Raw genomic sequence first — 23929 nt, 5'->3', positions numbered from 1 at the left:
TTTGTCAGTTGGATGATTTCATAAATTTGTAATTTCATTCAAAAGCGAGATTCAACTGCGAATTCAAAAAAATAGGAGTTTTAAAACATTATGTGTATAAGAATACGGACAACGGTTTGTTATTTCCGATTTTGAAAATAAAATGGAGTTTAAGTTGTTAGTATTTTAATTGGAAGTGGATAATATTACTATATAATTTTTTGAGTAAACGAAAAATGATTTTGCTATAAGAAGGGTTTTGAGCATAAATTATAATGACTCGAAAATTTGTGTTTTGGATCTGAGAGATCCCTTGTTAAACACGAGATCGAAGTTGGATTAGTGGAGTAATTATTGGAGATTTGAATTTGGTTTAGATATTTGTGTCGGTCGATCGGAGGATCGTGATTAGTGGGTTTTGGACATCAAGGTTGGTTGGTCGATACCTTCGATTCTGGTTATTGTATCGGTCAGTTGTTGAATATTTTACATGTGTCTTACAGCAATAAATCCATACAATACGGTAGGAATGAATTTAATTAGGATGATTAGTTGGATTGATTTGTTCGTTTTATTGAACAGATGTTATTGAGTTTGTTATAAGTAGAATAACGAGTATATGACAAGGAACGCAAGATAAATATCAGTTTGTGAATTTCAGTGTTTTTCGATTTGAGACGATGGATTTTGGTGTCGTAAGAACTACAATTTGAACTTCGGGCTTGTTCTTATACCTTGTTAGTGTTGCTCTAATAGTCGATAAGACTCGAGCTAGTTTTTTTGAATCACCCTTGTAGAGCGTGTTTTGTGATTCACAGTTAGACAATTTTGGCTGTTCAAAATTTTGGGTTGGAGATTTTGTGTTCCTTTGATTTCACTTAGGAAGGGTATATATCATTTAGTGTTAAGCAATAGCTAGTTTCGCCGTTGGTGTCACCTCAAGAGATTGTTAGGAGTATGTCAGCAGTGGTATGAGAGTTATCATTTGAGGAACAATATGAGAAGATTGTGGTTACGCAAATGCAAAGGTTTATAAGTACTACGGAATTCCTACGGTTACAGTTTTAGTTTTGCCACTCAGTTGAGGAGTGCACTTGGGAAATAGAGTTCAACATGCGTAATGGTTTCTTTCCTTTTCTTTTTCTAGAGGTACGTTGGGTTTTTGCTTATGTGTTTTTATGTTGTTGTGTGCGCACTACGTTGTTTTATGCTTAGTATGTCTTGTGTTAAAATCGAGGACGATTTTGTTTTTAAAATGGGGACAATATAACACCCGGTACTTCGGTTAGTTCTGATGAGCTTTCTAATGTTGTTTTGCATGTTTAGTTTGTGTTTTGATTCCTCGGAATCGTGTTTTGTCTCGTGAGACCTTTGGTGTGTTGTTTGGGCCTTGTTTCGTGTGTTTCGGGCCTAGGGGATCAACTTTTGGCTTCAGAAGAAAGTCGGTATGCATCGGGGGGCGGGGGGGGGGGGGGGGGGGGGAGTGTCGGCATGCCAGGGAGGGAAAATTGGTGTCACGTTATAAAAAAGGGTGTCGCGACACGACACAGGCTGCATGACGCGACAATGGGTGTCGCGACGTGCAACCAGTCTCTTTCAGTTGGGGGCCTATAAATAGACCCCCTAACTGAGCCACTCTTCCCCCACAACTCTCTCAAACTCTAAAAACGACTCCCAACACTCAGAGACCTATATTTCTTTATTCCAAAACGTTCGGGTTTGATTCATTATGCTAAGTGTGAGATTTAACATCATATTCGCAAGATTTACGCTAATTATACGTTTTTGTTCTTCGTTGGTGGATTGTGGATCCTTTTGAATTCGGTCCAGACCTTTATTCTAGGGTTTAATACATATTATATTTTATTGTTTATCATCTTTAGATATGGTTTTCTCACTCTTACATTATATGGTTTTGTTGTTGTTCATTTTGCGTAGAAATTGCATGTTTAAGGCTTTTATGATTGTATCGCTACTATTGCTATGTCATGCTTATGATACTAATTTAATATAAGTAAAATGATGATTTGGTCATATGTAAACTGATGTTACATATTTTGGATAGCGTTTGAAATGATTCATCAATGTTAGGATTTTGCTAGCAATTGCGTATTCTAATCAATTTGGTGTACTAAATCTATGGAAATGAGATGCTATGCTTAGGTTACTGATACGTATGCTATGTTTGGTGGATTTAATATTTAAGATCTGGTCTATTTGATTGTATCACACCTTTAGCATGTAATCGATTGTTTTAGCCGAAATTGCGTAATATGTCGAACTTATGATTTTCAAGCATTGTGATCACTTAAATGTTTTGAAATTACACACCTAGTGTTATATGATGATTTAAATGATGTTTATACTTTTTGGAATTAGAGATTGCATATTTTTGAATTGTTGAATGCATGAATTGGTTTGTTTAGCACGTTTAGGCAATTTCTAGCGAAATTGCGAGTTGGATTGTTTAAGTGTTGTTGCAATGATTTTGGATCTGAGTTGGTTTGGTATTTTGGATTTATGTATGATATAAATCTGATCTAAATGGTATTGGGAGTTAGAATCTTATTCGTTTTGGTACGTGTTGGCTTATTTTACAAACTAGCTAGTTTTACGCTAAAATGTGTTGATTTCAGATTTAATACTTGTAGTGACTTGAGATATGAGTTATTTTCATATTATGGTCTATGGCATGTCTATTATAAGACCCTAGGTGTTTGGGTTTAAGCGATACATTTTTAGGCTCGTTTTGGATTAATTGTTATGAATGCTTAATTAGCCTAGTTTTGGTGAAAAGCATGTTATTTGTTTCCAATTGTTTGGCTATTGAATGTGTTGTTCAAATATGATCTTTAAGCATGCTAGGGATGTTGTATATTGGTTTACGACTTATTTGGTTATATTTTTGCTTTGAGGACTTTTATCGGGCACTTTGTAAGCATGATGCTTTACTTGAGTTTTAAAGTTGAATTTGAATTCCCTTACTTTCCAAATTTATACATTGGTTCACACAACGTTTTCAGAATTTAAATGGATCGATTTACTATGGTTGGATGTTTGGGTCGGGTTAGACTTGTGTCGTCCGACATGTGAGGTTAAACTTAATATTTATGATAACTTGGCTGACTCATTACTCTGAGATTTTGAACTTGGTTTTATGTTTTTAAACTACTCCCTCCGTCCTAATAGAGTTGTCCACTTTGATAAATTTTTTTGTCCCAAAACTCTTGTCCACTTTCAAAAAGTAACTAATTTTATACTTAATTTTCCTATATTACCCCTATTTAAAGTCCACTAATAAAAGTAAATTGCAAGTGGACCCCACATTAAATAGGGGTATGACAAGAAAAGTAAGGAAAAGTTTATAAAAACTATAAACAATGATTGCTTTTCTTAAACTATGTGATAAAGGCAAAGTGGACAACTCTATTGGAACGGAGGGAGTAAGTTATTTTAAGTGATTTCCGGATTATGTTTTCAAAGTGGAAGCTCGATTTAACTTGGTTTTTATATGACTGGATATGTTTGAGTATGTATGGTTACCCTATTAATGGTTTGAGTTTGGCTTGATGTTTATGGTGCTAGTTCTTTGTGAGTCTAGTAATTTTAAAGTTAGGGGTTGAATTGAATTTAGCTTATATTTTATTTCTAGATCCGTCGACTGCTCGAGCTTCAGAACAGATTTAGTTCTTTGTTGAGCTTTGTTGGGAATTTTTACAAGCAGTGAGTTTGTATTGTTATTTACCGCATTATTAAGTAAATTATCTATTTTGGTATGTATATACTATATACGGGTTTCGAAAGGGTTTTGAACTCATTATGGATTTGGATTGAACGAGCTACTTGATGGATATCATTGAGACTGTGTGCACCGGTAAGTACTCTAAGATCGACATAGAGACGTCTTGCCTACGCTGGTATCGGCAAATTTATATCTGACCTACTTAGGGAGTGATTCAATACTTATTACATAATGATTATATATACGTGTATGTGTGTGTGTGTAAAGGGATTGTTTTGTTTTAAAGTTTTTCACTTAATAAATGTAAATAGTTGTAGTATGAACTCATCTCAGTATATCTGACCCCGTTGTTTTTTCCATTTCCAGGTTTATAATTTTGAAAGCGTTTGGTTGATCTTCGACTTCTTTCATTCTTCAAAGGTTTATTTTGATTTCTATAAAACTAGTCAAACTGTTTTAAACTCTTAGACCGTAGTAGTACTAGTTTATCTTATATTTATCTATACGTTGAGTTGTCGGATTAGTCCGACTGCTTTATATTGATGTTGGCAATGTTATACTCTAGTTTGGATTATTTATATTATATGCCATGTTGTTTGAGTTTCGAAGTTGAGTCGAACTTTTGATTATATAAGTTGTTATATAAACTGTTAGACTAAGGTTGGAGTTTCGGTTGCCCCTAAGTATGGGTTTTATGCAGGTTTTGTTGTGATTATTTATTATGATTATTTTCAAGGCTAGCTACTGGTTTCAGAGCTATCACTCCCATACCCTAGCGCCGGTCTCGATTTATGATTTTTCGATCGTGATTGTTTTAAGGTTAATATTAAGATTTACGATATTTTATGATGAGAATTAGTAAACTCCTTAACATTAACTCTAATACTAATAATAATGTTAACCCTAATACTATCTCCAATATATTAATCATTTTATGAATTTTTATAGTAAACCTTTATAATAAACCTAATACTAACCTTTAGCATAACTTTTAACAACGCAAGTCAGGTCAAACATATAAAAAGGAAAGAAATACAAGGTAGAACATCAAATATATTTGTACGTTATTATTCTAAAAACATATCAATTTAGCCCGATTTTCTTCAAAAAAGGTGAGCGTGCCACCAACCTTTCCAAAAGCATTAAAATTGATGGGGGCATCTACATGATCAAAAATCAAAGTCTCAAGACATGATTCACCTTATGAAAAACATAATAGCTAATCAACATCATCATATGTTACCTCAGACTCAATCAGAATATCCAGCCCTCTCAGTTGTCTACGCACATTAAACGATCATTCATAGGACAATACAAGTTCTTCAACGAGACAACGTTTGTGAAAGTAAATCTTAATTATGAAATCTATTATTATTATAATAGTCCATCTAATCATAAAGACATTGCACAGATTAGTAAATCCAATTAAAAAACAAATCATAAGAATCATATGCACTCCAACCAAGTTGAAAGAAACGTATTATGATCAGTTTCAAGCCTCGGTACATATATAAGCATATATTTTATAAATTCAAACCCAGATTATTGTAAAGTTAAATCTCTTTAACTCCAAACTTTTCACAATCATAGACATACACAAAATCAAACTTTAACTCTAGCAAGATAAACCCTATTAAAAGGAATAGTGCAATCAGATCTAAACACTCACATTTGACATATAAAGAAAAACACGCACGTACATAAGCCTGCTAGGAAGGCCATTGGTACCAAATCAATCACAACAAACAAGTACATGCTCTTTAAAACTCAAAAAGGAGTCAGCAATAAAAGCAAGATCATTATCAATAGCAGTTATATTCACAGTTCGTTTAGAGTTAATATGGTGCAATATTGCACATCCACGTATTCACAATTCGTTGAGAGTTAATATGGTGCAATATTGCACGTCCATGCATATAAAAGTTATTATATTTGATATATACAACACTCAGAAAGATGATAAAATTATGATATATTTAACAAACGAACTACAATTGTACCTAATTTCGATTATTTTAATATATTATAGTTTATTATAAATTGGGACGATGACAAAAATACCTAAAATTTTAAAAAAAAAATTCAAAAGTACCTGTAAACTTTGTTATTTACAAAAATACGACTGATTTAAAATTAATTACAAAACTACCAAAAAATGAAAATTATTTACAAAAGTACGATGTGTATAATGTCGGTATAATTATAGTATGATTTCAGAATATTAAAACTATAAATCCGACAATTTAAAAATAGTATTTGTTTTATTATTGGTATAATTTCAGTATATTTTCGGTATATCGATTCTAAAATTTTATATATATTTTCTAGTTGATAACATGTATAATTTTTTTTATATGTATTTTTCAGTATAATTGGTATGAACTAGAGAATTTGTATATTGTTGGTATAATTTTAGTATATTGTTAGTTTAATTTTTAGTATACGATGTGGAGTAACGTTGGTATAATAATAAAATTTTCAGTATATTTTGATGTGTATACTCTTGGTATACTGTTGGTATAATTTTGGTAAATTTTTAGGATATGATTTGATGTAATTTTGGTAAATTTTTATTTAATATTAATAAAATCTCAGTATGCATAATGTTGGTATAATTTTGGTATAATGTTGGTATAATGTTGATATAATGTTAGTTTATTAGTATACTAACATTATACTCACAGTATACACCGTATGTTTGATTTTTTTTTTAATTTTTTGATACTTTTGTAAATATGTTTAGAATTTTTATAAATAAAAAAAGTCAACATATAGTTTTATAATTATTTTCATTTTTTTTTTGTTAAATGGTGTAATTTCCTCTAATAAATTTACATTGTAAAATAAGACTTTACTAAGTTACTTAATTGGGCTTGATACAGATCCAGAAAATGGGCTGAAAAGCCCAATTCTAACAAACCGACTTCTTTTGCTGTCCCCCCCCTGATTTTCCCGGAAAATTCTTTTTCTTCCCATCGATTAAGTAAACGAAAAATCTGTTAAAAAGCAAAATCAAAGCTGAGTTAATAAAACCGTCAACGAAACGCCCATCTGTTTTTCTTGACTATTAAATCCTTCCTAATCCAGAAACTTACTCTGCAAAAATTACAAAAGCTCGTTACTTTTTTCTTCTCCTTCATCTGGGTCCCTTTCATTTTCTACAAAGATTGTTAATTTGATCATTTTGTTGAATTGAAATTGTAAAAAAAGATTGGTTGAAAATGGTGGGATCAGAGAATGAGGAAAAGAAAAGCAGTAAGCAATGGAAAATGGTGATAATTGGTGCTGTTATTGCTTTGATATTTGCATTTACTACAGCTTCAATTGCTAGTCCAAATATCAATCTTTTTGGACTTTCCAATGATTCTTGTACTTGCCCTCAGGTTTCTTTCTTTTCATGTTCTTTTGTCCAATTTCTTTTTATTTTTATATAGTCGGAGCGGGAGCGCTCGTGGGCGGAATTGAACCCATAAGGGCAGAATGCTGCCCAACGCTTATACCATAGCGCGGTTTTTACTAAATTGAGTTATTTGATTTTATGTTTTTATGTAATGGCTTGATTAGGGACTTTGTTTACTTCATTTTGAATGTTATCATCATTTCTGTTGGTAGTTTAGTCTGGTTGTGAAAGGGTGAAATTTAAAGTATGATCATATTCTTATTTTTGTTCTACTTTAAGGCTTGAATTATTGAGCTAATTTTTTGATTTTGTCTGTGTTTGCAGAAGTATAGTGGGATGGTGGAGGATTGTTGTTGTGATTATGAGACAGTAGACCGTCTTAACAAAGAAGTGTTGAATCCATCTCTCCAAGAACTTGTGAAAACTCCGTTTTTTCGATATTTTAAGGTTTGTCACCTACATCTTTTTGTATTTGCTGAATGCCTAATGTGAATGCATTTGTCAAGTCAGTTTAGTAGGGTCTCGGTTTAAATTTCTAAAGCCTGTTGGCTGCTTTATGGCAGGTTAAATTATGGTGTGACTGCCCTTTTTGGCCTGATGATGGCATGTGCCGCTTGAGAGATTGTAGTGTTTGCGAATGCCCGGAAGGTGAGTTCCCGGAATCATTTAGGAAGCCATTTCGTCCAGGCCTTCCAATAGATAATCTTCAATGTCAAGAAGGAAAGCCTCAGGCTGCTGTTGATCGCACTCTGGATAGCAAAGCATTTAGGGGATGGACTGAAATAGATAATCCCTGGACCTACGATGATGAGACTGACAATGGTAATTATTTTAGTCCTGCATAATTGAAATATCATTATTTTTATGTGTTTGCTACTCTAGTGGAATTGTTGTTGATGCTGATTCAATCAGGCTTTTGAATTTTTATGGTTCCCCGTCAAACTATTTACAGTCATTTTATTCTAATTAACCTGTAACAACAAATGTAACCACTGAAGAGCTCCATGAATTGTTGTTTGGCTATCCCTGATTGGTAAAGTATATGTATATATCAAGGCTGTTTTGGTTAGTATTTATGCTAGTTAGACATTTTGCTTACAGACCGTAAAATGCTTTTTTATTTGTTTAAATAGTTAATGCTAAATCTAAAACTTGACTATCACATGACAAATGATGTCGTTTTCAGCTGAGATGACATATGTGAATCTTCAACTGAACCCTGAACGATATACTGGCTACACTGGTCCATCAGCTAGAAGGATTTGGGATGCTACTTACTCTGAGAACTGCCCCAAATGTAAGTTTCTCTTTTCCCTATGTGAATGTTTGAATTTGCCAAACATTTGTAGTTTGTATGCTTATTATGTTTCGAACTTCAGAAGATCCAGATAATTAAAAGATGCTCAAAATGTCGTAAATAATCTTCTTTCATAATTGAATTAACACATACTAAGAAACACACACTCATATGAGGTCATATGAACCAATTGTCTATTTTCTTGTCTCAAAAGTCCTTTTAATGTTGATATACTTGGTAATATTGTTTGGTTTGATTGATTTCCTTTTTGTAACAATATAATGGGAGGGAGCTCTTTTGTATGCAGATCCATCTGAAGAGCTGTGTCAAGAAGAAAGAATATTGTACAAATTAATATCTGGTCTTCACTCCTCTATTTCAATCCATATAGCTGCTGATTATCTCCTTGACGAATCTAAGAGCCTGGTATGGATTTTTTATTCATGTTATCAACATATGTTGTTTATACTTTTTATCATTGTGGTGCAGCCTTTTGACATGTTCATTCTACATTCTATAAAACTGCAAATTCTCAGTTTTTTTTTATGGCTAAGCTCCCTTGAGGTGAGCTGTCTAATAAACTCAACTCACATCAGGATTTAAAGTGTCATTTTACTGTCTTGATGAGGGTTATTAATATATATGTTGACGTAAATGGTGGATGGTGGAAGATTAATAAGTTTTGTGCTTAAAGCAGGCCAATGATTGTGTTTTTAAGTAAATTTTTTTTTATATTTGCATTGTGATTGGCTGAAGTATCTTAATCATGATTCTTATTTTCTGCTTCTTGCTCCTTTACTGCAGTGGGGACCAAATTTGACGTTGATGTATGATCGGGTTCTGAGATATCCTGATCGTGTTAGAAATTTGTACTTCTCGTTCCTCTTTGTTCTTCGAGCAGTAACAAAGGTGAGAATTAGCAGAGCATGCATGGATGTTTTTGTTCAGCAATTAAAAAAATAGAATGTGGTCCTATGATATGTTATCTTTACGTTGCACATTGTTGGTAATTTATTTGTCTGCATGATCATATCTTACAAACCAAACAAGTGAATTGTTATTTATTACTAATTATGTCAGCTGAATTTTATTATGTTTCTCTAACATGAAGTATCTAATAGCTGTCATGTAATGCATTCAGGCTGCTGAGTACTTGGAACAAGCTGAATACACCACTGGTAACCCTACTGAGGACCTTAGGACTCATTCCTTGATCAAAGAGCTGCTTTATAATCCAAAGCTTCAAGCAGCATGCCCGCTTCCATTCGATGAAGCTAAGTTGTGGAAAGGCCAACGCGGACCTGAACTGAAACAGAAAATTCAGCATCAATTCAAGAACATTAGGTTTATTACAAACTTCCTTATGCTCTTCTCTTTTGAACTACAACATATTCAAAGCTTCAAATCAAGGTGATTTTGCCTTTTTTAATCATAACATTGCAGCTACATAACATTCTGTTGGTATTGCAGTGCATTGATGGACTGTGTAGGCTGTGAGAAGTGTCGATTGTGGGGCAAGCTTCAGATTCTTGGTATTGGTACAGCGTTGAAAATCCTATTTTCTGATAACGGACGGGATAACTGGGGCCAGACTGTAAGTACATTCTTACTGGTGTTCACATGTTAGTTTAAGAGAAACAGTTACAGGTTTAGATAATAGTGTATACTTAGGGACTTGTGTGTAAATAAGGTCCTTTGTATTTTGACGGGCAATTATGATATCCTGATAATTATACACTACTGAAACCTTAGCCCTCGCTACCTTGTCATCGGATCATAGACTCACACTTGATATATGAGTGGTTGGTTTTTCGTCAATTTAGAGATTTGTTCTTTGCAATATTTCTGATGCGGCGTTCTCAGTTTAGCATACATTGCTTTTTCTTGGCACTAAAGCTAATTACATTGGCTATCAGTTGGAGTTACAACGTAATGAAGTGATTGCCTTGATGAATCTACTCAATCGACTATCGGAATCTGTCAAATTTGTGCATGAGATGGGACCTGTGGCTGAAATGAGCATCGAACAGATTTCTTCACCAACTGCTACGAATAAACTTTGGCAAAGGGTTCAAGCAAGTGTTCAAGCATTTTTATTTAAATCATGAGAAATTCTTAGGTGACTTCCTTATGCTCTTGATTTGTTTTGGTTAATGTTGATGATACTTGTAATTTGTAACTAGAGTACTCATTGACTTTGTCCCTTGCAGGAAATGTCAAACTTAAGGAGATGAGAACAAAACATACTTCGGAAAAATAGTCTAGGAAACTGCAATCCAGGCCATGGAGGATATAACAAAACCTTGTAGAAAGTGTATTTTCAAGAAATATAATGATGGCAAATTGTATTATTTTCTTTATTTAAGAAGGTATAAAGTGACATCATTGTTGAACATTTTTGTAATCAATCGAAATTGAAAAAAAAAATACAGTCAAGATATCATATTTCAACTATCTAAAATTACTTGTGCATCATTCATTATTAAAGTCACAATTGTCACCAAAAGAAAGGTCATATTTATAAAATTGGTAACAACAAAAAAAAGGCTCTGTTTTCGCCAGTGAGTTTAAACATGTACTAACATACAAGTAATATGATGAAACAATTCTATTCTTATCTTGAGCAATAGCTTTCAGCTACCAAGTACATCCTATTAGGTATCAGTTGGTATAATTTTGATCCTAAGAAGATCGAATGAAACATAAGATATTATACACAATGAAGATACATGTGTTATTCCCGCGGCCGACTGGATAAGAATTGCCTACTATATCAGACAAGTATATGAATAGGGCAACAGTTGCAGTATTAGTATCTTCATTGCCATTTCTACTTGGAATCAAGTCTTGTTGAGAGCATAAAAGGAGGATGAGTCATCACATAACTGCAAACAATTATATTCAACACCAGATAAATTTCCGATAAATACAAATGCGATAAGAAACAAGTTTCAGGACACAGAATGACATCGGAAAAAGGTTGATTAAAAGCCATGATACTTGCTTTCCAAAAACATAAGGGCTCTCGCATCAAGTGCTCCCCTAAAGAAGAAGAAGCATTTGTATGCAGCCTTTCTTCGGTATTTTAAATGTTTTCACACCTAAAATCCAAGAGTTACAAATTATCACCAAAGGAATAACTTTACTGTTGTACCATCGCACATCCATTTATTGAAAATAAATAATAAGCGGACCTGCAACCATGGCGAGAAAAATATTTCTTTTCAAAAGAAAGTTGCAGTACACTTCATGATCTTATAAAGATGTAAAATGTGGACATGGATGGACATACAACAGTCAAAATTCCAAATTGCAACCATGGCGTCGAACACTACGAAAATATCTCCTTTACAAAAAAAAAGCAGCAATAACATTCACAACCTTACAAAAAAGTAAAATGCAGACACACAGATGGATATATATCCATCTAGAGCTACGAACAGTCAAAAACTCTGAATTGCAGCCATGGCTAAGAGAATATCTCTTATAAAACAAGTTGCAGAAACCTTCACGACCTAATAAAAACGTAAATGTAGGCGCATCCTTAAGGACCTACGACAGTCGAACTTCCGAGCAAATCATTTTCATAATTTAACATGCAGCACACAAGAACAAAGAGAGAGATTAACATCTTACAATAATACTACTAGCGGGCGCTCTTTTTATGGCGCTTAGCGGGTCTCGCTGGTTCTTTCCTCGACTCATCAGGGGCTTTTAGATCAATAAATGGCTGCAATACAATCATTACCAAACAAACATTCCAAGTAAGAAACCTGAATTATACAATAGCTTAACCATTATGTGCAAAAGATAAAGGTAAATCCAACCTCTTGAAATTTGTTCTGTAAATCGAGTAGCTGTTGACAGTAAGCAAGGCACTCAGCATGATAAACCGCTGCTAATTTTTTAATCAAAGCTTTCCTTTTAATAATGCCAATCACTAACCAAATTCCAAATTAAACAACATTAATTAATTTACACAATCATATGCAACTAATAACAAAATTAGCAGTAAAGTTAATTACAAGCAGCAAAAATACTTCAATTAAAACCCTAAATAAGAAATAGAATATAAAAGTGTAACAATAATAGAAAAATCTTACTTCGACTGGGATCAAATGGAGGAGGCGGAGGAGAAGAGAGGTCGGGTTGTGGTTGTTCGGCGGCAAGGGAGGAGGTGGCGGCCGGAGGTGAAGGAGGAGGAGGGGAGTGTTGTTGTGGCGGTGGTGAGTGTTGGGCCATTGAATTCGAACCGTAGAAGAAGAAGAAGAAGACGAGAGGTTGTGAAGGACGTGTTTGTTTGTCCGGATAATTAAACCCAAATTGGATGCCAAACTATGCGGTTATGTTCTGCTCAGCTGGCTTTGAGTCTGCTAACCAAATTAACTGCAATTTTTGTTAATCTTAATAATATTCTCACAATTATTTAATAGTAAAATTTAGGCCAAATGTTGTAAAAGGCCAAACTTTTCACAAAAGTCCTGATCTTTTAATTTTATCGATTTTGGCCAAAAACTGATTATTTGGTTTCACAAAAGTCCTAACCTTTCAATTTTGTCGATTTTGGCCAAAAATGGATTATTTGATTTCACAAAAGTCCTGACCTTTCAATAATTGTCATGCCACATAGGCACTACATAGGTGTCACATAGGCAAATTGAAATTAAATTGAGAGTTGGCCACAATTGAAATCAAATAATTTGTTTTTGGCCAAAATCGACAAAATTGAAAGGTCAGGACTTTTGTGAAACTTTTATAAAAGGTTTGGACTTTTTACAACATTTGGCCTAAAATTTACTTAAATTGATTACTAAATTAAATAGTAGATTATCAAAAATATCTTTCTATTAATTATTTTAAATTTTAAGATATGAAATTATTGTAAATATTTTACTTTCTATTATCGAATAGAATATAATTTATTTTCATACTTCCCCATCTCATTTTGTTTCAAACTTTTTTTCAACATATATTTTAATGGAGAAACATAAAAATAAAATTACTAATTTTTTAGGCGTACATTCGATATATTTTAATCAATGTATATTTAATTTATTTTTCAATTATAATAGTATAAAAACAAATACCCATTTTACTCAAAAATTATAGATCAAGTGTTATAGGTACCGGAGAGTATCTTGTTAGATCATAGTTCAATTTCTATCAATTTCTATCACAAACGCTCCTTTCTCCAATTATAAAAAAAAAAAAAGCAAAACAAAACAAAACTGAGAATGTTGTCTATAATGTTAATGGAAGATAATTTGAAATTTTCTTCAGAGTTTTTTTTCTTAAATATATATAAATAAAAATAAAAGCCATCATACATATAATTTTGCCTATCCATCTGACAAATCACCCTTATAGTACCTAAAAATACAAGCTATGAAATGAATAAGCTCTCCCATTGTCAAAATTGGTGGTGGTGAATCAATTGAACCCTTTTTTAAAATGGAGACAGGAACATTAATCTTGTGATTCTTCCATTGCTGTATCATGATTTTCTTTGGGAATATTCTTTCCCATCTCCGGTCGTTTAATCGCTGCAACAAAATAACAAAATTTAAGCGCCAAATCTGACTTAAGATAAGAAATCACTTGATACTTTGCTAAAGAAATTGAGCAAAAAAGAAAAATAAACATTAAGAACTAAATTTTTGACTCACATTTGAGAGATGATCCAGCAAGACAAGTCAGCCTGGATTTTGTGTTAGTCTCAGCCAATGGGTTTGGCTTTTCCTTCAACGCCATGCGGACATCCCAAACACGTATAACTCCATCAGATGATGCGGATGCCAATAGATAAGGGTCTTCGACAGCACCGTCCTTCCTAGTAAGCACAACAATGCCTTTTACACGGGCGGAATGTGCATCATCAATGCAGTATGCAGCTTTGCCACTGTTTGTGTCCCATGCAGTAATATTTCGGTCCTCACCGCCAGTGAACAGAAGTCCATTCTGTAAAGAGTTTAAAAGATAATCACTAAACCCATAGCTAAAATGCAATAATAGTGGTGAACAGTTCATCTATCATCATTTCACATAAATCACTTAGCATATAGACGTCATAACATTCTACTCTATGCAATCCGAGGAATATAAGGATAAACATGCCAAACAAAATCAATCATTAAGACTTCAATATGGATAGTAGTACGGGGCAATTGATGCGATGAGGTAGGATAAGCAACTAAAGCTAAATTTCACTTATGTCAGCAAATGGGTAACTGAACATCTAGTAGTCGCATGTAAGTAACCAAATTTTAGGACTTTTATCGATTACTAATCTAGGATTGTTTGGCCAGATTCACTAGACTCCAGCAATTCGAGTCCCACAAAGTATACGTATAATCCATTTTCTAACTGTATCAAACCTTTAACACTAGTAAAAGAATAACACATCTCACCAAATCTTGCCAAATTAATGCCAGGGATACCTAATTGACAAAATTCACAAACTTGAAAAACACTGTGAGTTCAACCTGAGCAACTGAGTAATGCAATATGCGTACACACATAACATGTAAGAAACCATGTAGCAATATATGCAATATCATTGGAAATTAGTTGTAAAAAATAAAATAAAGCTGTCATCTTCGAAGGTTCGTTACGCAGCTGTTAAAGATGTTTCATGAAATTAAGCAGTAAAAACCAACCATACAGTCCAGTTTCTCAAAACCCAGCAAATGATTTTAACTTTTGGTAAGATTTCTCAAAACCCGGTAAATGATTTTAACTTTTGGTAAGATACTACTAAGCTATAAACAACACAAAATTACTTCCTCAAAGCCATTATCTTCTGAAAGCAACGAATTTCCATAAAACAATACAAGTTCAATAAAAATCTAAACCAAACCAAACCAAATCAACAACACACAGCAAAATCCATAATAAACCAAATATTACCTCTCCAGGAGCAGCGCAAAGAACCCGTTTCGAACACTCAACTTCACTAATCAACTTAGCATCTTCAGATTGATGAACACCGATTTTCGCCTCACTAACCATAAAAAACCTCTCCCCATCTAAATCAAACTTCACCAAGCTAGCTTCCTTCCCTAACCGACAATAAAAGCTCCGCTTCCCTCTAACCAAATTCAACATCCCCAAACACTCATCTCTCCCAACGCTCAGCGCCACCTTCCCCGACGGATGAACCGACAAGTCATTCACGCCTTTCTTGTGAGCCGAAACTGTTTTCAAGTGCACGAAAGGGTCCGCGTCGAACAAGCAAACGGACCCGTCGGCAGAGGAGGAGATTAGGTTGCGGGGGAAGGAGAGCGACGGCGGTGTGTAGAATGAGAGGGCGGTGATTGAGGCGGTGTGGTCATGGAGGGAGCCGAGTGAGGAGGCGGTTGAGATGTCGTAGAGGTGGATTGTGTCGTCGGTTGATCCGGAGGCGGCGACGGGACCTGAGGCGGCGGCGGCGGTGATTGAGGAGAGGTGGGAGGGGTAGGAGAAGAGTGGGAGGAGAGTTAGGGTTTGGGATTGGGGGTTTCGGTTTACGGGTTTAAGCTTGAAACCCCAAATGAATTTCTCGTACGAGCCTGCTATTATACTCATTGCAATTCTAATAAAAATTAGGGTTGAATTTGAAATGGTTTTTCTGAATTTGGGGATTTGAAGGTGAAGAAGAAGGTGCAGAAAGGGTTTTGTTTGGGTTTAAGCGAAGTAATTATTTACCAAAATGCCATTAGAGTTTTTTTTCTCTTCAGAAGGTACATTAATTGAAAAAGGGGGAATTTCCCAAAAATGTCCCTAAAGTTTTTTTCAGTGCAAAACTAATCCTAATGTTTTCAAAAGTGAGTATTTAAACCTCTTACTTTAACAAAGAGTTTATAACAACGTTAAGTTATCTGATTGGTAATTATATAGCGGTTATAATTAGATGACATGTAGTTTCTTCTCAAAGATGTTTTTTAATCTGATATTAAGATGATTAAAATTTAAACATAATTTAAATTAATTAATTATGCATTAAATCTATATTGATCAAGTGTAAACTAATTAAAATGTTGTCAATTTGGAACAAGTGGTTAGATTCGGAATTGTGGGACAAGTGATAGCATATGGAAAATAATATTCTAGTGTTTAATTTATTAAAAAAAATTGGATCAAATAGTTTAGTTCATGAGTTCGACTTTGACATATGCTTTATTTTTATTTTATTTTTATTGTTTTTCAAGATTTAGATGCTAACTGGCAATCCTGCTTGCTAATAAGAGAAAAAATTGTAGTCATGATTATAATAAGACAAAGAGCTTCATAATAATGGAAAAGATGAGCATTGATTAAAGTTGATTCAGTTTCATCCCTAGACAATTTGGATTCTAACTCCAGATTTCTTAATACAATAAGCATATCAGTCGTATTCTGATGCGATCGATCAGCAACACGAAACTCATGAACACGTCCATTTATTTCAAGCCAACTACAGCCAGCAGTTTTCTTCAATCCCTTATCTCTGATTAAACTTCTCATTTTAGCAACTCTATCCCATTTTCCTGCTGCTGCATATATGTTCGACAGCAAAACGTAGTTTCCGGCATTTCCGGGTTCTATAGATATCAGCTTCTCAGCTGCAGCCTCCGCTACATTGGTTTCAGAGTTATTCATCTTACAGGCACTCAATAAAGGACCCCACACCTGTGCATCTGGTTTGAACGGCATGGTCTTTACGAGTTCCCTTGATTCATCGACATGGCCAGCGCGCCCTAGTAAATCAACCATGCACGCGTAATGTTCCTGGCTGGGTTGGCAAGCATAGGTTTTCTGCATTTCCTTGAATAACGTCCGTCCTTCTTCAACGAGACCAGAATTAACACAAGCTGTCAATAGTCCAAGAAATGTTATTTCATCCGGTCTTAAATTTGATTGCTTCATTTCGCTATATAACTTGAAACACTGTGACGATGCTCCATGCTTTGCATACGCGCTGATCATCGAATTCCAACTTATTATGTCCTTCGTAATTTTCTCCTCATCAAAAAGCTTCCGCGCTATCTCTATGCATCCACACTTAGCATAGCTGATAAGCAGTGCAGTATTAAGAGATGCTAGCGCGTTTAGACCAAGTTTAACCGAGTATCCATGAAGGTTTTTTACTTGCTCTAACGCCCCAATATTTACACAAGCAGGCAAAACATTAATAACCGTAATAAAATCAACTCTCGCTCCATCAATCTTCATCTTAACGAAGAGAGACAACGCATCAAGAGACTTATCATGATTTACATAACCCTTGATCATCGAGCTCCACGAAACTACAGTCTTATCACCAAGCAAGTTAAACATCTTCTGAGCATAACTCAAAACACCGCATTCACAATACATGTCAATAAGAGAATTCGGAACCGAAACCTGAAAATCAGAACCATTTCTTATCACATGAGCATGCATTTCTTTCCCCAATCCAACACTTTTCGTCTGTCGAATTGAAGAAACAACAGGCAGCACAGTAAACATATCCGCTCTAACCCGAGATTTCGCCATATCCCGGACTAACCCAATAGATTTCTCAGGATGCCCATTTTGAGAATAACCAGATATCATTATATTCCATACTACACAATCTCTCTCAGGCATTTCATCGAACACTTTCCGTGCATCCGTTAAACCAGCCAGTTTTGAGTACGCTGACAGTAATGCAGTACTAACAAACACATTTTCACACAAACCGAGCACAACAGTTGCACAATGAATAGCTTTTGCTTCTCTCAATGAACCCAAATCGACTAGTGACCTCAATAAATTAATCATAGTAATAGAGTCGGGTTCAACTTTGTCCATTCTCATTCTTTTGTAAATATAAAAACTTTCCTTTGAATTTCCATTTTTGGATGCCTCAGAAATCAAAGAATTCCAATATTTTAAATCATAATTCGGTGTTTGGCAGAAGCTCAGGAGGGAATTGGGGGCAGAGAAAATTCTTGTTTGGGTAAGTGGAAAGTGTGAGAATTTGAAAGGGAAAATTGGTGTAAGCATCATTAGCATAGTAATTAATGAGAAATGTGCAGTTTCAGCTCTAAATTTGTGTTGAGTTGAGTATTAAGTTATTAACCATTACCGCCAATAAAATTTTGAAACAATTATGTGTGGTGCCTAAACTTTTGTAAATTCTCATTTGATATATTTTAAAAAATGAAAAATATTGAAATAATAAATAAAAGAAATACTCTACATGCAATATTGTTTTTTTATTTATTTGAACTTTTTAAATTTTAGCGGCAAATCATCAAATACTTTGAATAATTTGTTTTGAGGATTAATTGCATTACTAATATTCAAATTGCAAAATATATTAAATTAATATCCACTCCACAATTTTTATCTTTTCAATATTGAATTATGTTCTAGTTTTTCGGGTGTTTTTGAAATTTTTGAAAACAAATCTTGTTACAATAGCAACAAATTAATATTTAGCTAAAATATTTGTTAATGTAAAAAACACACATGATAAAGTGCTTTAAAATTTTAAAATTATCATCACTTCAAATAAAAATAAACTTTCAAGTTACTAAAAAAACTAGATTAAAAATTTTAGGTATTAATTTGATATAGTAGACAAAGTTTAGGTATCAGCAGACTTAACTGAATTTACTAACCAACCCGTTGTAATAGAACCGGACCAGATTCCAAATTTCCTCACCTAACCCAAGCAATCCCTTGCTTCTTCATCAAATCAAAATCAAAATCAAAAATCAAATCTCCAGCTTCACATTTCAATTCTCCCCCCATCAATTTTCGAGTCGCTGCTCCAGGTAATTTCTCTCGTTATTCCTAAAATCTATGAGTTTTGTGAAAATTTTAGACTAAAATAAGCATTTATTCATTTATTATGTAACATTGTGTGCTTAATTTTGTTGTTTTTGGAATAAATTAGGTTGCTTCTTGTATGAACTATAGTGATTGTTTCCCACAATTGTTCTGTGTCCCTATCGTAAATGGGATTTTGCTGGATGCTTTGATCAACTGAAAATTAGTGATTTTTCTTGAGAACTGATGGATGTGGATAGTGATACTACCTCCCCCGATTCGGCTGTTGTTCGGACGATTCCAATTCGCTCTAGGCGATTTCAAGGTGATCACTTGCTGCTACTATCATTTTTCGCCCTCTTATTAAATCGCTATTACTCATTTACGATGCGGTTTGCATTGTTGCCTGGCAGCTTTCCATCAGTTTAAACAGCAAAGCCTTCCGGCTTGTAAACCTGTCCTGACACCAGCATGGGTGAGTACATGATAGCTGCTGTATCTGTTTAATACTCTCTTGCATATGGTATTACGATTTTTTCGTATACTCTTCACAAAGTTGGTTCTCTTATGCAGGTTATTACTACATTTTTGTTGCTGGGTTTTCTCTTTGTTCCCGTTGGGCTTGTGACTCTACGTTCTTCTCGTGATGTAATGACCTCTCTTGTAGTAGTATTAACTATATTGATTCTTCTTTTTACTTCTTATGCTTATGGCAGAAGAGCTTATTAAGCAAATCACTTAATAAACTTTTATGATGTATCTGTAGGTTGTTGAAATTGTGGACCGATATGATGTGGACTGTGTTCCTGAGCCATTCAGAGCTAACAAGGCGTCATATATCAAGGATACTTCAGTTCCCAAAAATTGCACTCGTATCTTGAAGGTTATAATTTTGTTGGCATTTTTTGTCTTTTTATAGTCCAAATCTTCATAGTTAATTGAAGCCCTATGACATTCATGAAGTTCACAGAAATGCCCTTTCCAAACATTGCGCTGGACTATTGTTCCTTTGATTAGAACTTTTCAATGATCGAGCTGATATCGCATTATGAACATAGCTTTTGGGATGCCTTTGTGTATATTTAAAGCTGATAATTTTTACTTTTCTGTAATTTTGAATGATTGAATTTATCTTTTACACTAAATGAGCAAAAGAAACTTGGCCAAGCATTTTTCAATACTCTAAAACTTCTTATCAGTCCAGTTACAATGCAGATGCAAACATCAATAGCTATATGGATGTGTGTATATCCTGTTAAAAAAAAAAACTCATTTATGTGTCCCAATTTATTAATTAATTAAATGTCAATACTCTAAGCTGTTGCATTTGTTAACTTCCTTTACTTTTTATTCCGGTCATGAGTTCTGTTGCCATAATTGATTTTCTTGCTTTTTCATTATTGTTCACACTTGATATTCTTTTTGGAACTTCTTATATAGGTAGACAAGTATATGAAAGCTCCAATCTACATTTATTATCAGCTTGATAACTACTATCAAAATCACCGAAGGTGAGGGTTCTTTCTTCTTTCTTTCTGCTGTAGTGGCCAGTTAATTGCTTAATTTGAACTTTCTTTGCCCTCTTGAATAATAATTGAATTGTTCATTTTCTATTGCATACATGCTTATTTTGGATATGATATTTTGGTCTTTACAGTTTTGGTCTTTACAGGCTTCTTTCGAGATCTTGATTACTTTTTTCCCTATTACTGTTTTGGAATTCTAATAAATTTTGCATCACTAACTCTTGCATGCCATTGCTTTGTAGATATGTCAAAAGTAGAAGTGATCAGCAGCTCTTACATGGACTAATGTACAATGACACGAGTTCCTGTAAACCTGAAGAATCTGACAATGGCCTTCCTATTGTCCCTTGTGGGTTGATAGCATGGAGTTTGTTCAATGACACATACACATTTATTAAGGGAACTGAAGAATTGAGGGTCAACAGGAAGAACATTGCATGGAAAAGTGACCGTGAGCACAAATTTGGGAAGCAAGTGTATCCCTTCAATTTCCAGAATGGGACCTTGATTGGTGGTGGAAATCTGGATCTTCATATCCCTGTGAGTGTTGATAGAATACAGCATTTTGTTAGTTTTTGCATAATTTTCATGACAAAGCACAACTTGGAGTGTAACAGCAGCTGATCATCTTAGGTGTCAGCTTCACTCTCAATTTCTCCTTTTCTGTCGCTATTGTATATTATTTATTGCCTTTAGAAGAGCTTTCATTTAGTCCTCAGTCCATTTAAATTAGGTGTTGCTAATTTTAGCCTTCCTTTTAATCATTATTGCATATGTATTTTATCCGTTCCTTTAGTTGGGAGAAAATAAGTCTGCTGTGATTTTAAAAGACATAATTGTTCATATATGATAGAGTGGTGGTGCTGGAAATTGGTTTTGAAACTATTAGTATTACTTCATGGACCTGCTTATACTTTCCTTTTGTTCTGGGATTAAATTCCTACCCCTCTGCTAATCATACAAGTTCACTGAATATGAAAATGTGGGAAGGTTTAATTCACTTCTGGACACAACTTTTACATTGGTACTTTTTGTACGCAGCATGACTAAAACTTAAGCCTGGTTCAACTAGTGGTCATTGGATGAATTCCCTTCATTTATATGTCTGATGCAATATTTTCTCTTTAAATTTTTTCTTCACCTAAAATGTAGCTCTTATCTTGTTTTCTTTCTCTTCGGCTTTCGGTCGGTGTTGGTGCAATACGTTGATAGCTAAGTGATCAAGAGGATCTTATTGTGTGGATGCGTACTGCTGCTCTTCCTAGCTTCCGGAAGTTGTATGGTAGGATTGAAGAAGATTTGGATGCAGATGATGTTATTGTTGTTCATCTGATGAACAATTATAATACTTACAGCTTTGGAGGCAAAAAGAAGCTTGTCATCTCAACATCAAACTGGTTAGGAGGAAGAAATGATTTCCTCGGGGCTGCCTATGTCTTTGTTGGTTCTTCTGCTATAATTCTCTCACTCGTTTTCTTGTTGCTACATGTGAAGAATCCAAGGTAATAGTCTGCAATTTGCTTACGTCTCTGCTGTGTCATTTGTCACTACATCTAACATAAAAATAGGCATTCAGATTTTCACAGCATATTATAATACAATGCTATCACGTATATCCACAAATGATTGTTCTATCTTAGGTAGAAGTTAACATGTGAATCTGCTTTTCTCTAGAATCAGTTCTACACTATATATTGCACGGAAACTAGTCCAGTTCTATGTTTTCGCATTTCATTTTCGTTTCCGAAAATACTTATAAAACTCCAGAACTTTATTTTTATATTATATTCGTGTAAAATGTATCATTTTGTCATTTTCTTTTCAGCGTTTTCCATTTCATTCTTTCCATTCCCGTTTCCGTGCAACATAGCTTTTTACATGCAAATACAACATCTTTTGGAAAATTATTCTCCATCTAATGTTGGGTTCTGTTTCATTACCAGATCTTCTCATAATCTGCAACTTTTAGTTTACTGGAGGATCCATGAATTTGTAGCTCCCATAGCACGGACACTTCATTGAATCAACGTTTTCTGTTTCGGAAATGTGTCGGAAAGTTGACATTTCGGACATGAAACTTCATTTATAATATAGGAAACCTTAAAATAACACCATTTCTCCTTGTTTGTGTCCGAGTGTCCCATTTTCCCGTATCCATGTGTTAAAAGTAATAGTCAATCACCAGTTACGGATATTAACTTAATTGTAGAGAACGTTCTGTTACAGTCTTTATTCTTCCTTTCATTTTTGTAATGTTCTCTCTGGTTAGGTTTTGTCACTTAACATACTAGTGCACTTCTGTTTGCAGGCCTTACAGAGACATAGCATACTGGAATGTAAAAGGAATTTCTAGCTGAATAGGTGATGCTCAATATTATTTAAAGACAATTGCAGTTGATCTTGTAGTTCGACAAATTTTTGAAAGTCCGTAGCAATATCCACATGCTCAAGGCCCAGAGAAAGGGCACTCAAACAATTCGATTCCAAAAAATCAGAGATCGCTTGCTGGCTACGCTATATAGATCTAGATAATTGTATTTCTACCGTAAATATTACTGCAGAAGCTACCATACTCTCTTCAGAGGTAACTGATCTTAAGACAAAATTACTCCGTTTTGTGCCTGAAAGAGCATGTAGAGATGAAAGCTGATCACATTCCTGATGTTGTCATACGAGTTGTCTAGTATCAGTCATACCGTGTTTATAAGCTAGCGTTATATTCAGCACTTCAGTTTCTCGGGAATTGAAATATTGATCTCATGTATTACGAGATATAAACATTTCATCGATATGAATACCATGTGTGATATACCAGAAACCTTAATGTGCCTCTATTTATGTAATTTTCTTCAAAATTTCTATTGTTCTATGTAAAGAATATGTTTGCTCCATCATTTTTAGAAAATGTGGACTGATCATTATATAGAAATCTTATGTAATCATTGGAAACAATTTGGTTTTCTTATAAGCTTGAGGATAAGGACGAGGTATCAACCAGTGACCTAAATCTGAAGGCACCTTAAGCAGTTGTGGGCACCAATGGTGGGTTCAACCCAGTTGCAGAAATCAGATTTTGTAGCATTTCAGTACAAAGTGGCTAACCTGGAGGTCTTATCCCAACTGATTTCCCTCTCCTTTAGGGAATTTTGGTTTGAAGTTCAAATGATTTGGTTGATTTTGGAAGTTTATTTTATTAAATTGAATAATTTTTAACAATGTGTAGTTTTATT

General features: G+C 34.2%; 5 protein-coding genes across 5 annotated transcripts; 2 read left to right on the top strand and 3 right to left on the bottom strand.

Moving 5' to 3' along the window:
* Positions 1-6696: 6696 nt before the first annotated feature.
* On the top strand, positions 6697-10872 carry LOC126682527 (endoplasmic reticulum oxidoreductin-1-like). The gene is made up of 10 exons (XM_050378248.2): positions 6697-7104; positions 7446-7568; positions 7685-7943; positions 8308-8418; positions 8726-8844; positions 9223-9327; positions 9560-9762; positions 9889-10012; positions 10335-10537; positions 10629-10872. Exons 1-9 carry the CDS (start codon positions 6943-6945, stop codon positions 10524-10526), a joined length of 1398 nt encoding a protein of 465 aa, XP_050234205.1. The 5' UTR covers positions 6697-6942; the 3' UTR covers positions 10527-10537; positions 10629-10872.
* A 40-nt stretch (positions 10873-10912) lies between these two features.
* Positions 10913-12800, bottom strand: LOC126682528 (uncharacterized). The gene is made up of 4 exons (XM_050378249.2): positions 12522-12800; positions 12246-12358; positions 12055-12148; positions 10913-11303 (listed from the first exon to the last, which is right to left on the bottom strand). Exons 1-3 carry the CDS (start codon positions 12658-12660, stop codon positions 12065-12067), a joined length of 336 nt encoding a protein of 111 aa, XP_050234206.1. The 5' UTR covers positions 12661-12800; the 3' UTR covers positions 10913-11303; positions 12055-12064.
* Positions 12801-13667: 867 nt separating this feature from the next.
* LOC126683401 (uncharacterized) lies at positions 13668-16080 on the bottom strand. The gene is made up of 3 exons (XM_050379278.2): positions 15325-16080; positions 14085-14376; positions 13668-13961 (listed from the first exon to the last, which is right to left on the bottom strand). The coding sequence occupies exons 1-3, from the start codon at positions 15979-15981 to the stop codon at positions 13885-13887; spliced, it is 1026 nt and encodes a 341-aa protein (XP_050235235.1). The 5' UTR covers positions 15982-16080; the 3' UTR covers positions 13668-13884.
* Positions 16081-16599: 519 nt separating this feature from the next.
* Positions 16600-18512, bottom strand: LOC126682043 (pentatricopeptide repeat-containing protein At3g12770-like). Its single transcript, XM_050377600.2, has one exon. The coding sequence runs from the start codon at positions 18409-18411 to the stop codon at positions 16600-16602; it is 1812 nt and encodes a 603-aa protein (XP_050233557.1). The 5' UTR covers positions 18412-18512.
* Positions 18513-19006: 494 nt separating this feature from the next.
* Positions 19007-23651, top strand: LOC126683078 (putative ALA-interacting subunit 2). Its single transcript, XM_050378908.2, has 9 exons — positions 19007-19178; positions 19301-19498; positions 19587-19648; positions 19747-19821; positions 19940-20056; positions 20614-20684; positions 20942-21239; positions 21912-22201; positions 23008-23651. The coding sequence occupies exons 2-9, from the start codon at positions 19420-19422 to the stop codon at positions 23054-23056; spliced, it is 1041 nt and encodes a 346-aa protein (XP_050234865.1). The 5' UTR covers positions 19007-19178; positions 19301-19419; the 3' UTR covers positions 23057-23651.
* Positions 23652-23929: the final 278 nt, after the last annotated feature.

Source organism: Mercurialis annua, linkage group LG5 (genome assembly GCF_937616625.2).
Source record: "Mercurialis annua linkage group LG5, ddMerAnnu1.2, whole genome shotgun sequence".
In the NCBI taxonomy this organism is placed as follows: Eukaryota; Viridiplantae; Streptophyta; class Magnoliopsida; order Malpighiales; family Euphorbiaceae; genus Mercurialis; species Mercurialis annua.
This window is presented reverse-complemented; position numbering and strand designations above follow the sequence as displayed.

Excerpts from the sequence above, each read along its gene's own strand:
- LOC126683078 (XM_050378908.2), top strand. The coding sequence starts at position 19,420 with ATGGATGTGGATAGTGATACTACCTCCCCCGATTCGGCTGTTGTTCGG. Across the intron at positions 21,240-21,911 it reads ATCTGGATCTTCATATCCCT|CTAAGTGATCAAGAGGATCT; the intron begins GTGAGTGTTGAT and ends ATACGTTGATAG. Across the intron at positions 22,202-23,007 it reads CTACATGTGAAGAATCCAAG|GCCTTACAGAGACATAGCAT; the intron begins GTAATAGTCTGC and ends TTCTGTTTGCAG.
- LOC126682528 (XM_050378249.2), bottom strand. The coding sequence starts at position 12,660 with ATGGCCCAACACTCACCACCGCCACAACAACACTCCCCTCCTCCTCCT. Across the intron at positions 12,359-12,521 it reads TCCATTTGATCCCAGTCGAA|TGATTGGCATTATTAAAAGG; the intron begins GTAAGATTTTTC and ends GAATTTGGTTAG. Across the intron at positions 12,149-12,245 it reads TACAGAACAAATTTCAAGAG|CCATTTATTGATCTAAAAGC; the intron begins GTTGGATTTACC and ends ATTGTATTGCAG.
- LOC126683401 (XM_050379278.2), bottom strand. The coding sequence starts at position 15,981 with ATGAGTATAATAGCAGGCTCGTACGAGAAATTCATTTGGGGTTTCAAG. Across the intron at positions 14,377-15,324 it reads TTTGCGCTGCTCCTGGAGAG|AATGGACTTCTGTTCACTGG; the intron begins GTAATATTTGGT and ends AACTCTTTACAG. Across the intron at positions 13,962-14,084 it reads TGCTGGATCATCTCTCAAAT|CGATTAAACGACCGGAGATG; the intron begins GTGAGTCAAAAA and ends ATTTTGTTGCAG.
- LOC126682527 (XM_050378248.2), top strand. The coding sequence starts at position 6,943 with ATGGTGGGATCAGAGAATGAGGAAAAGAAAAGCAGTAAGCAATGGAAA. Across the intron at positions 7,569-7,684 it reads CGTTTTTTCGATATTTTAAG|GTTAAATTATGGTGTGACTG; the intron begins GTTTGTCACCTA and ends GCTTTATGGCAG. Across the intron at positions 10,013-10,334 it reads GGGATAACTGGGGCCAGACT|TTGGAGTTACAACGTAATGA; the intron begins GTAAGTACATTC and ends ATTGGCTATCAG.
- LOC126682043 (XM_050377600.2), bottom strand. The coding sequence starts at position 18,411 with ATGCTAATGATGCTTACACCAATTTTCCCTTTCAAATTCTCACACTTT.